General features: G+C 34.0%; 3 protein-coding genes across 4 annotated transcripts; 2 read left to right on the top strand and 1 right to left on the bottom strand.

Annotated features, from left to right (window-relative positions):
• Positions 1-1,393: 1,393 nt before the first annotated feature.
• On the bottom strand, positions 1,394-2,395 carry LOC125191222 (putative germin-like protein 2-1). The gene is made up of 2 exons (XM_048088734.1): positions 2,278-2,395; positions 1,394-2,030 (listed from the first exon to the last, which is right to left on the bottom strand). The coding sequence occupies exons 1-2, from the start codon at positions 2,393-2,395 to the stop codon at positions 1,495-1,497; spliced, it is 654 nt and encodes a 217-aa protein (XP_047944691.1). The 3' UTR covers positions 1,394-1,494.
• Positions 2,396-7,344: 4,949 nt separating this feature from the next.
• On the top strand, positions 7,345-9,327 carry LOC125191101 (peroxidase 15-like). The gene is made up of 4 exons (XM_048088562.1): positions 7,345-7,587; positions 7,668-7,865; positions 8,237-8,402; positions 8,721-9,327. Exons 1-4 carry the CDS (start codon positions 7,366-7,368, stop codon positions 9,140-9,142), a joined length of 1,008 nt encoding a protein of 335 aa, XP_047944519.1. The 5' UTR covers positions 7,345-7,365; the 3' UTR covers positions 9,143-9,327.
• Positions 9,328-9,985: 658 nt separating this feature from the next.
• On the top strand, positions 9,986-12,063 carry LOC125190201. Of its 2 annotated transcripts, XM_048087426.1 has the most exons (2): positions 9,986-10,171; positions 10,580-12,063. In XM_048087426.1, the coding sequence occupies exon 2, from the start codon at positions 10,594-10,596 to the stop codon at positions 11,896-11,898; it is 1,305 nt and encodes a 434-aa protein (XP_047943383.1). In that variant the 5' UTR covers positions 9,986-10,171; positions 10,580-10,593; the 3' UTR covers positions 11,899-12,063. The 2 variants fall into 2 exon arrangements, with proteins under 2 accessions (XP_047943383.1, XP_047943382.1); XM_048087425.1 differs by lacking the exon at positions 9,986-10,171 and having other exon boundaries at positions 10,178-12,063.
• Positions 12,064-13,021: the final 958 nt, after the last annotated feature.

Below are 13,021 nucleotides of genomic sequence, written 5' to 3'. Positions count from 1 at the left end.
ATCAATATAATACTAACAATCGTGACTAATAACTATTGAAGGGATATATAAGAGGGAGAGGATGACATGGTTAGGGTGTATATATAGATGTTGAAAGAGAAGGAGAGATATTCTATATAATTAAGGTCCAAGAAGAAACGCTTATTTTAAAATTTGAATTAAAACTTATTGATGGATATATTATCGACAAGCATACATGCCAATGACGATGCATGGATTAATCGATCGGCTTTTAATTTTTATTATCAAACACAAATGAAACATAAAAAATATATATCTTTGATGGACGTGACTATCAGATAATTTTGATAAACCCTTTTTTGATTTCACTTTATTTTTTTACAGTCATATATCCGTCAGTAAGTGTCACTAATATAGACCTCAAACCTCGATAGTGACGAAAGTTCAGCGAAAATATATCCCTCTATAAATTTGATCATCTTCTATATTTGGACAAATGTATCTTTTCAATTAGGTCTTCTATTGGGATGAATGCTATTATCTACTAATATTTATTTCAATATTTTTGAATACCCCATTTCACTATCAATTTTCATCCTCCTCATTTGACATTTCCTCCTCCAAATTATTATTCACAAAACCATCATTCGACCTAAAACCATGTCCGCTAAAGCCAGGATCTTCCTGGCCCACGCCCAACTTCGATACGGATCGGAACAAATTGGGGCGGTTACCGGAGCTTGGTCAATCGCGGAGGCCGGCGGGCTTCGACGAAGAGCTAAACCCGAAACCGGGATCCATTTCGATCCAAAAACCCGGTAGAATCTAAACCTATTATCGCCGACGATACAATTGAATAACTCGAAATGCGGATAGAAAAATCTGAGCGTTGGAACAGGACGGCGGTGGCGCTTCGGCGTCAACGGTGGCTGGTGTCATAGGTCATTTAATCGGACGGCTATAGATGATAGGCGAATAGCGGTCGTCCGATTGAGGAAGAAACTGGAGGAATTTGGCGGAAAATCAAATAGTGAGAGGCTAACTTGCATTATTAAATTTTGGAAAAGGATGGATTGGATGTATGCAAATAGTATTGCACCACATTCTGAATAAAAATGAAATAAGTTCGATCATGAACTTTTTGTTGTGTGAGTTTTCAAGTGAAAGTATTGTTTCTTTTCAAAAAACTTTTTCTTTTTGTTGTATGTTGGGTTTGCAATTTATTCTTTTATTACTCTTCATGATGAATATTGAGTACTTTAAATGTTTTTTCAGTTATAATAAATTCGCTTGTTTGATCCACTGGTATAACAATTCATAAAATCTCAAACAAATCACACAAGGCCTTCCTTCATCTTTTTGCAATAAAACATCTCACTCTACACAATAAAATTGAAAACTGAAATAACAAAAAAGGAACAAATAAAAGATGACATTCAAACTCCAACGTTGAGCTAATTTGACAAACAAAGAAACACTAAATCACAATGCTTTGATCATGATCAAAAGATATAAAATTCAAAGATTTTCCTTCTAGAACTTTCCTTGGAGATTTTCAACAATGCTCTGATCAACCTGAAAAGACTTAGCAAGAATATCACTAGTGATATCTGGTTTGGATCCAAAAATAGCATTTGTGGCAGTTATAACACCGGGATTTTGGCTGCTCAATCCAGAAATAGAAACTGCATATCCATCTCCAACATTCCTCTGGTAATGCAATAGCCCAATTGGGAATACAAACACATCACCCTTGTGGAGGGTCTTAGTGATGTGCCTATTTTCAGGGTTTGAGGTCACAAACCCGACTTCCAAAGAGCCCTCGAGGACCGTGATGATCTCAGAGGCCCTCGGGTGGGAGTGGGGGACGATGACCCCCTTGGGAGCATAATCGATCCGGGCCAGTGCAATGCCTAGGGTGTTGAGCCCAGGCAGTTGGGTCACGGTCACTGGGGTGACCGTGGCACCAAAGGGGTTCTTTGTGTCGGCTGGCATGTGGAGCCCACTGAACAAGAAGTCACTAGCTTGGACTGATGCAGGGGTCTTGCATGCCAGACCATTCACTCTTGCTGAAAAGAAAAACATTAATAATTAATAATATAATTAAGGGTGAATCCAAAAAAATTATTTTGGATAAGCTAAAATAAAAATATCCAAAACCTATTGCTAGGGTGCTAAAAGTTGGTTTTCATGACGATGCTACACTAAACGTATAAATCTAATGAACTAAATCGCGATTTTTTTGTAGTGGCTACACACCTCTCTCTCTATATATAGATATTTCCTTTTCATGAAATTGTTTATCTATGATTGTACCTGAGGTAGAGGCATCTGCAACACAGAAATCTTGCAACGGGCTAGGCTCGAAGGCAAATGCAATGCAACAGAAACTGAGAGCCACTGTGCTCAATAAGAGAGAGAATTGTTTCGCCATTGCAAAATTTAGCTTGAATATAGTAAGAGATGTATTAAGTTGCTATGAATTTGAGTGATGCAATTGATGATGAGGAATCATATCTATTTATAGAAAGATTTCACAGTGTGTCTTAAAATTTTAGGAATCTTTGAAACAGTCGCGGCGGCAGAAGAAGCTCTTCGTCATTATATCCAAACCATGTAAGAACAAAGTGTTGCTGCCTTAATTATTTTGAACTGATCATGTAATACATAATGCTTTGACATTTGTTGCTTTCTATAAGAATGTATAAAATTCGAGATAATAATTAATATAGATAATTTTTCATGCCGGAAGAGATGATATACTAATCTTGCTGACTGAGTCGAAAAACATATCTTATCTATATCAAGGAAAAAAGAAAACTAAATTTGTACACCTAATTTATTTAACGTGATTATTAAGTCAAGTTTGAGTTTGACAACTTGACTTATTGTCGACTCTTTTATACTTTATAATTAGAGACGAGTATGTAAAGTATTTAATTAATACTATTATTTATTATTAATAAAATAAAATAATATAGTTCGTAAATATTTAATTAGTCTCTACGAAGCTCTTTTACTACGCCTCTAAATTTCTTACGTATATCTTTGATTAGATTACAGTTTACACCCTGGATTACGTTTAAATTTCTTAACTGGATTACGTTTAAATTTCTCACTTTCTTACAACTCACTTTACACGAGGGATAATTTGTAGCAGTATTTTATGTATATGCGTTGTTTTTAGCAAGTCTATTCACTTGAAACTTCCATTCTTTATGAATTTGCTTCCAAATTAGTCTTTCAAATACTTTAAGTTGAATCAAGTAACGAAAGTCTATAGTTTGTTGAAGTTAATTACTATAGGTCAGTGAAGGAAAAAGTTAGTGGAATGTATCTCATTTTTATGTACTTTATTAATTTTGTAGTAGAGTGTGAATGTAAGAATTTAGTGGAGTGTGGGGATCTACTACCTAAACTAAAAAAAAATTAAATAAGTATTTAAATTATGGATATTATATTCCAAAATTACAAGTTGAGATATTATTTCATGGACAAATTGTAATCAATAATCTATACGAGAATTTAGTAATAATAATGATCATTCTAGTGAAACATGAGCCATAATTGAAAATAAGATCCATAAGTGATTAATTGAGTCTATGAAATCGATATTACCAAATTTTCTTCTTTTACTGATCCATGCATAATTCTCTACTATCAATTAGTTTATATGGCAAAGTTACATTGCATTACAATTATTAGTGGCGGTGGTTATAAGGAAACCATCAATTTCACCATAAACAATTTATGAAAACGCTTTATTTTCTTCTGCATTGTAGATTTGTAGTTACACTATTAATTCTCTACAAAATAAATTTTCTCTCTTACCTGTTAGCTAATAACTAATCGTTGCTAAGTTAGGGACCAAAGAGATTTGAGCTTGGGCTTACTACTCGAGCTAATAACTGATTAAAGTGAGCCCAATTTAGTCGTACTTCAAACAAATAACTTATGCCACAATTGAAGTTAATATGATCTCTAAGCTCAATGTCAAATTATATAGTCTAAGCTATCTTTTCATTTATTATTTCCTCATGTTTAACATCCAATATCTTTTAATTAATTAAATCTCCTAGTGATTTAATTTAAGTAATTAACTTGTTTTTATCAAGACTTGTCTAATTCAAGGTAACTATTTATTTAATTGAATTAACTTCCATCAGACTAAAACACGTGTGCAATAAAATCTTAGTTTTAAACACATAAAAGGTACTTATAATCAACCTAACATCTCTCAGGATACATTTGATCAATATAATACTAACAATCATGACTAATAACTATTGAAGGGATATATAAGAGGGAGAGGATGACATGGTTAGGGTTTATATAAAGATATTGAAAGAGAAGGAGAGATATTCTATATAATTAAGGTCCAAGAAGAAACGCTTATTTTAAAATTTGAATTAAAACTTATTGATGGACTATCGACGAGCATACATGCCAATGACGATGCATGGATTAATCGATCGGCTTTTAATTTTTATTATCAAACACAAATGAAACATAAAAAATGTATGTATCTTTGATGGACGTGACTATCAGAGAATTTCGATAAACCCTTTCTTTATTTCACTTTGTTTTTTACAGTCATATATCCGTCAGTAAGTGTCACTATTATAGACCTCAAACCTCAGTAGTGACGAAAGTGCAGTGAAAATATATCCGTCTATAAATTTGATCATCTTCTATATTTCGACAAGTTTATCTTTTCAATGAGGTCTTCTATTGGGATGAACGCTATTATCTACTAATAATATTTCAATATTTTTTTTCTTTTTCTCTTATATTGCTAATTTTATATTAAATTTTTTATTATTAACTAAAAAATTGTTCTTCATGTGATTAAGCCAATCACTGGGAGAAAAAAATTCCCTAGTCAAGGAATACCAAGGTGGCAATCCTATTTAGTATGTCACACCTTTAAATTTTTAACAAATGAAAATATATTTAACCTTAATTCCAGCTAGATATATAGAATATGAAAACAATCTAAATATAAATGCACACTATTTATTATACGGAAAGATTGCACATTCTATGGAGTACTACACTATATACGCATATACTATATTAAATATACATATAGGATTCATCATTTCATGAATTTAAAATTATTAAATGATTTATTCATTCAGACATCTTTGACGTAAATTAATATATAAAAAAAGATTACATCACTCATTTTATGTTTTTAGGAGATTACTTTTTTTCTTTATAAATTAAAAAAAATGTAGACAGATAAAAAGTGTAATTATAACTTCAAATTTGATGGAATTAAATACTATATAAATTAAATTAATACATGCAAATGATTATGTAGTGTATAAATTAAATAATTATATGGGTAATTATATAATTATATAGTGTATATATTAGGGGAGTGTTATATTGCTAACTCAATACCTAATTGCTAACTACAACTAAATAATAGCCATTAGATATTCAAATTAAGGGCCTAGATCATCAACCACGAAATGTCAATACGATCAACAAAAAACGTCAATAAAGCCATAGGATTAATTCCATAAAATATCAATAGGGGTATTAATGTCAATTAACTACATGTTTAGTTATAACTAACTTTTAAAAGAAATCCCAAAACGTTAAATTCATATAACATATATCAAATTAAAGATAATTTTATAAGGATTCCAACGATATCATACATGCATATGTTCCGACGTCAAAATTTGAAAAAAAAATTCGAAATTTTTTCAATTTTTTCGTAAAGCAGAAATGTCAACATATTATATAAAATATGTCAATATAATACATGTAGAATGTCAATATAAGCAATGAGTTAACATTCTTAAAGCATTGTGTTGACATTCTCAAAGCATTGTGTTGATATTTCCGAAACACTATATTGACATTTTCATCTAAAAGCCTAATTTGGCGTTTTTTTTATCTTTTTTGATTTTATTAATAAAAACGAAAATTACACGTGGCAAATTGTAGACCACACGTTTTCTAAAATCCTATGGCCTAAAATTAGTTGTAGTTAGCAATTAAGTGATGAGTTAGCAATTGATCACTCCCCGTATATATTAACTGTATAAATTTTATACATTATGTTAAATTATAAAAATAGTTAGTAATAATAAGATAATCTAATTTTATTAGTAATAATAGCTATAAGATGATCTAAAAAAACTAATTTAATTACATTAATCATTCTCAATATATCATGAAAAAACTTCATAAAAAAAATAAGACAAATGATTGTTGCATAAAAATTTTATAAACTAAAACTACTATTAAAAAAAAAGTTGCTCGTCATTTCAATTACTATATATTATGTAGGTATATTAGTGTTTAAATATAGTGTGTCTATTATATAGTAGAACATGCATAAATTTTCCATATAAAATGGTGTGCATTTATATTTAGATTGTTTCCATATTTTATATATCTAGTTGGAATTGAGGTTAAATATATTTCCATTTGTCAAAAATTTAAGAGTATGACATACCTAATAAGATTGCCACCTTGGTATTCCTTGACTAGAGAATTTTTTCTCAATCACTGGAGTCGGTGATTAATTAATTATAAAATGGTCAAAAAATTAATTGGGCTTTGGTAGTGCCCTAAATTTCTAGATAAATTTGTCAACAATTTCAACAACTCTCACCAAAACAACCTATCAATGTCATACTATAACTTTTTCATGAAATCTATTAATTTTCATATTTTTTTTACTATTATTTTACGTGAAATTAATATACAACGTCTAATTCTTTTGTCTGAACGCGTCATTGCACAGGTAGGCTTTAGTTTTTGCTTGAATTTTGTTTCACTTTTCTTGAAAAATTACCATCAATTATGTATAGTGCAAGATTTTAGTGTTTTTTACTTTATACAGAAATCTCTTAACTTGTCCGCTTCCTCCACTAAGTCAAAAATAATCCCCAAATCTCAGTTTCTTCTTTCCTTCGATTGCGCACATTTTCAGCATACAAAATTACAAGATATCTATCGAAGTTAAGAAATTTTTAATTTATCTTATTTGAGAAGTGTTTGAATTTGATCAACAACGATTAAAAACAATTCATGCTATGCTACTTTCACTTGATACGTGACATAACTATGATATTGAGAGAATTTTTTTTTAAAAATGCCAAACATGCCTGGATATTATTTAAAAGAAAACAAAACATTATCAAAATTCAAAATAAAAGTAATTAATTTGTAATCTTTTACACTCTCTCGTTGTATAGTCTTTGACCGAATCACATATTTTGCTTGGAGCTAGCTTGCTTAAATCAAGTGTGCAAGAAACACGGCTTAATATATTTATAATATTAGTAATTATTTTTCACTATATATACACACATATATTTCAGTCCCTTGTGATTTTATTAACACTTTATGTAGCTCTCATCATCAAATTAAGGCAAGATGTTCTCTTCGTCATCTTCTTATACTTCATTTTTCATGATTCTTTTAGCTGCCTTTAGCCTATTTCCTCTAGCTCGAGCTCAACTCAACTCGACTTTTTACTCCCTCACTTGCCCTAACGTCTCGGCCATTGTCAACACCGCAATGCAACAAGCCTTACAGTCCGATCCTAGGATTGGTGCCAGCCTCATTCGACTTCATTTTCATGACTGCTTTGTACAGGTTCTGATTTCTCCTATATTAATTGTCTTATTCGAGGATGAATTGATCTTTAAAACCCTAATCTTTTTTCTTTTCATTAGGGTTGTGATGGATCAATTTTGCTAGACAACAATAGTAATAGAAGCATCCAGAGTGAGAAGGATGCTGCCCCGAATGCGAACTCAACCCGCGGTTTTGATGTCATGGACAATATCAAGACTGCAGTCGAGAGTTCGTGCCCGGGTGTGGTGTCTTGTGCGGACATTCTAGCCCTCGCCGCAGAATCTGCTGTTTCCTTGGTACTTAATATAATAATTTCTTGGCATCATTTCTTAATACCTTATCACATGTATATATATATTAAAATAGGGTAGTGATAAAATGCAAACTCATATATTGTACAAACTCCAAACTTTTTCAACACAATGTCAACACAGTATAAAATTTCAAGATTCTGATATCAACAAAATATCAATACAATGTCAACACAACATCAACCGTTGACATTGTGTTGACATTTTTTGTTGCTATTATTTCATGATCTGTTGATATTTTCTAACGGTTCAGATCATAATTTGGAGTTTGTACAATATTTAGAGTTTGCATTTGATCACGTCCCTATTAAAATATAAATAATCAAGATTATTAAATTTTTTGTTTATATTGGCAGGCAGGAGGTCCTTCTTGGAATGTGTTATTAGGGAGAAGAGATAGCACAAGTGCATATCAAACATTAGCAAATACCTCAATTCCAGCCCCATTTGAAAACTTGAGCAATCTCACTGCTAAGTTTAATGCCATGGGTCTAAATGTTACTGACCTAGTAGCATTATCTGGTAAATTTTTGTTTCTACACTTTCATTTTGTAAAATTTACTCAATGTGCATACTTATAGAGTTATATGTAATTCAAATCAAGTGTATAAAATTTTGAGTCCATATTATTAATTACTTAGGAGTAACGTAATCGAACATTCACCCGATAAATATACGGGCTTTCAGTTGTTATGATTTTTCACATGATTATTAATTTTTAATGAATTAAGTTTCACTAGACTATATATATATTTAATTTATTATATGCCAGCCTTTTAAGTCGTCTAAAAATTAAGAAAAAATTGAAACTTCGTGACTCAATTTATTATACAACACTAGGTGCTCACACGTTCGGGCGTGCCCAATGCCGGGTTTTCATCAACCGTCTCTACAACTTTTCCGGCACCGGCAGCCCCGATCCGACACTGAACGCCACCGACCTAGCCGCCCTCCGCCAGATCTGCCCACAAGGTGGCAGCGGATCCGCGTTGGCGAATCTGGATCCAACTACGCAGGATACGTTCGACGCCAATTACTTCTCAAACTTGCAGATGAATAGAGGGGTGCTTCAGTCCGATCAAGAGCTGATCTCCACGGCCTCGGCGCCGACAGCTCCGATCGTCGGCCTTTTTAGCAGCAATCAGAGTGCATTCTTTGAGAAATTTGTGGAATCGATGATCAAGATGGGGAACATTGGCCCTTTGATTGGATTGAATAATGGAGAGATTAGGTCCAATTGCCGTAGGGTTAATGGGAGCTAGCTAGTTGTTTTAATTAAATTCCAATTGATTTTATTGTAAGGGTTTGGAGATGTGCATTGATTAGTGTTTCTTAATTAGCATGGTTTTATTGATTTGATTTGTTGTATTTAAGTTTGGGAATAATGACTTGGATTGTTTGTTAATTGATACAGTATTATAATATATTATAGTATATAGTTAGGTAATTTGGCTTGAATATATGCAAAATTAATCATGTGATATTCGTTTATTCAAATACTATGAGAGAGGAGTATACGCGGCGAACTAATCTACTGAATGATTGGATATTTTTTGTTTGATTATAATCTATCGTCCGAAGTAAATAGCAAATGGTCTGTATATGAAATGATTAAGTTGACTATGTAATAGCACATTTGCTCTGCAAGATTATTACAAAATGAATAACAAAACGGGTAATTTTGAAATAGATAACATATGATAAAAAATTACGAGATAAAAATAAAAGTTTGATTGTATGATTGAAAAGTAATTATATTATTAATGAAATTGTATTGATACTGGTAAATTATGCATGTGAGAACTTTGTGTGTATTGGATAGAAGCTAAACAGAGCCATTTTTGCTTTGAAACTATGGATTATACATGAATAATCATTTATTAGTAATTTTTTTAACTGTGCGGATAATATTCGTATGCATACACTCTCCATTAATAATTATTTGGGCCTACTGGTCCATTGATTAGCTTTCTAATAAGCTTAATTGGCCCAATAGTGAGCCCATCCATTTAGCCCAGTATATTAATGCTGACGTGGGGCTTAGCCGGTCCCACACGCACTGCTGTACAGCTACGCCAGAATTACTACTTGCAGAGAATATTTCTCTCCTCTCTCTCCCTTCCCTCTTTCTCGCTTCGAGCTTCATTCTGAGCTGAACCCAATTCATCTCATCCCTTCCTGAAAACCCCCCAAAATACACAACCCAGATCCCTAAATTTTCTTATTTCTCGGTTTTCCGCATAAATTTTGCATCTTTACCTGCAGAAAGGGAAGCTGTAATTTGCTTGCAGGTTTGCAGTGTCCATTTATACTATTGAATCTTTTGTTTTTTGGTGGATTTTTCGTCGGTTACAATCTCTGTAGCTTGTTTTGTTCCTCCCCTATTCACTAGATTTTTGCGATTTGGTTGACCCGGATAAGTTCATCAGCTGACCGGAAAATCAATTTTGATTATTGTTGAGCATTTTTTGCAATTGAAGTTAGGGTTTTGATTGTACCAAACTGTTTAATTGACCAGTTTGATTTCTGGGTATCGTATATCTAGACTCGATGTATGTGCGTGTTATTGGCTGAAATTAGGGTTTCAATGATTTGGGGAAATTCGTTCCTTTCATTTGTTTGAGAGCTGGGTGCCTGAGTTTTGGGTTGTTCTGTTGAATTTTTTTTGTTGTGTTGGGTGAATTCTGCAATGGCTGAAGAGAATGCTAATACGATGAACCTCGATCTCAATTTGGAGCCGGTTGATAATTCTAGTGATGGTGGTGAGCCTCTCTCGGGATCATATCCTATTGTTGCGATGAACTTGGAGGATTGGTTAGAAAGTCCAATTCATCGCGTTAGGGATGCCGTAAGGCAGAGAAATCATAGGTGGCGGCCGTTGTGGAGGCAACTCCCAATCCCCCCGGAAACAAGGAACCTTGCTTTGGAATTGATTAGTGGGAATGCACCACAGACTGGTGAGGGTAGTGTAGCCTCTGAGGATAGGCCTATTGAGGCAGCTAAGATATGTGAGAACACGACTGGTTCTCCTGAGGACGAGGATCTTGGTAAGAAGAAAGATGGTGGTAAGAGTAATGGTGACGAGGGGGGTTTCTTTGATTGCAACATATGCTTAGATTTGGCCAAGGATCCTGTTGTCACTTGCTGTGGCCACTTGTTTTGCTGGCCATGTCTTTACCGTTGGTTGCATCATCACTCCGAAGCCAAGGAGTGCCCCGTGTGCAAGGGAGAGGTCACCACTAAGAATGTGACGCCTATATATGGCCGTGGCAACATTGTCCGAGACCAAGATATTGATTCTAGCCTCAAGATCCCTCTTAGGCCCCATGCCCGGCGGATTGAGAGCTGGAGGCAGACTATACAGAGGACTGCAACAGCCTTCACTATCCCTGTTGAGGAGATGATTAGGCGTCTTGGGAGTGCTTTCGACCTAAACCGGGAGCTGGCTCAGATACAGTCCCGACACCCTGATGGCCTCCATGACTCACCTGAGAGAAGTACGGCTTTACTCAATCGTTTCTTGACTTCTAGAGGAATTCGCAGAGAGAGAACTCCGCCGCTCCCACTTGATGATGTGATTGACCTGACTGAGAGCAGCCCCCCGAGCTACGAGATGAGGGAGAGGGAGCTCAGGGAGGGGAATAGGGAGATGGAAAGAGAGAGGGAGAGGGATAGCCGTCGTCTCACATCATTGCTGCTTCGCAGATCAAGTTCTCATCGAGCTGCTTCTTTGTCCAATCTCACATCTGCAATCAACGCTGACTTTGAGTCATTTCTCCAGAGCGATCCGGTGGAGAGGAATCTGGAGAGGCCTCCTCGGATGGTGGACGATAGGGATTCTGTGTCCAGCATTGCTGCTGTAATACACTCTGAGAGCCAAACTGTGGACAATGCCATAGAAATCAATTCCAGGGTGGCGCTCTCGACTTCGTCTTCAAGGAGGAGAAACGATGCTTCTAGAATCTCCGACGTTGACAGCGGGGATTCGCGGGCCCCGAGGCGGAGGAGGCTCAACTGAAGTTGTGATGATGGTGTCTTCTCAAGAGTTGGTATATAACCAGAGGGATTTAGATATGTTTTAACATTCAATTTGTGTTTCTAAGTGTTTACAGTGGAGGTTTTTTTACCTACGAGAACTATTAACTATATACAATCATGTTTCTGAGTTTTGTTCCTAGCTTAAGATATTGCCTTTTCTTGTAATTTAATGTTTGTTCAATCAAATCATATAGCTTTGTCAAATTTGTGATGGAAAGCAGCAAATTGGAGGGTGATATATCAGTTGCTCCTCTGCAAATTATCTTGCAAAATCTTTTTGTTTTTGTAATTCAACTATCTATACTTAGTTATTATTGTTGTTCTTTTTATATTTTGTATGTTTGTTAGTCTTAGGTGGCTTTTAAACTAATAAGTGATTCATTAAGGAGGTTATTATGACTGTTTGGGTAGTTCCCTTTGAAACCATCATTAAATCCTCTACATTTTCATTTATTTCATGCTAATGATTTATGATATGATTAGATCCTATAAGTCTAGTCTACAGCTGAGTACTTTATCTTATCAATCTTGAATTTATTACTAGTATCATATGCTTTATTTAGTTTTTTATTAGTAGCCCAAGTATTAAGTTTTTTAGTAATAGCCCAATACTTCGTCGTAGGTAAGAATTGAAGCCCAAAACACTTTCTTTTGAGTCCAAAACATAAGACTGAACCAATAGATTAAAAAACATATAAACCGTTGCTGTTTATAGTAGAAATTCACTTCTAACTTGGCACTATTAAGAGTGTATAAACAAAATCAATCTCGATCACTCTTCTTCTTCTTCTTCTGGATGAGCTTATTGATTAGTTTTGCATGTTAAGCATTCTTATTGGCTGAGGCGCTTCTCAGGAAGTTGATATATGGAGTACAACAAACTAAGACATGGGACAAATTCTTATCATAGAAAAAATATTATGTAGTACGTAGACTAGGAATAATCTTTAATTATTGTGGTATTCTTGTAGTGATTGTGACTGAGATGTGGATGTAGAATGATACTAGTAGATAAGAAATGAGAAGAATCATACGAATGGAGGTGAAATTTTCGTTATTTTTCTCATTGTCCAATTCCAAGCAACTTGCCCCTTACATATGAG

The sequence above is a fragment of the Salvia hispanica genome, chromosome 5 (genome assembly GCF_023119035.1).
Source record: "Salvia hispanica cultivar TCC Black 2014 chromosome 5, UniMelb_Shisp_WGS_1.0, whole genome shotgun sequence".
Lineage (NCBI taxonomy): Eukaryota > Viridiplantae > Streptophyta > Magnoliopsida > Lamiales > Lamiaceae > Salvia > Salvia hispanica.
This window is presented reverse-complemented; position numbering and strand designations above follow the sequence as displayed.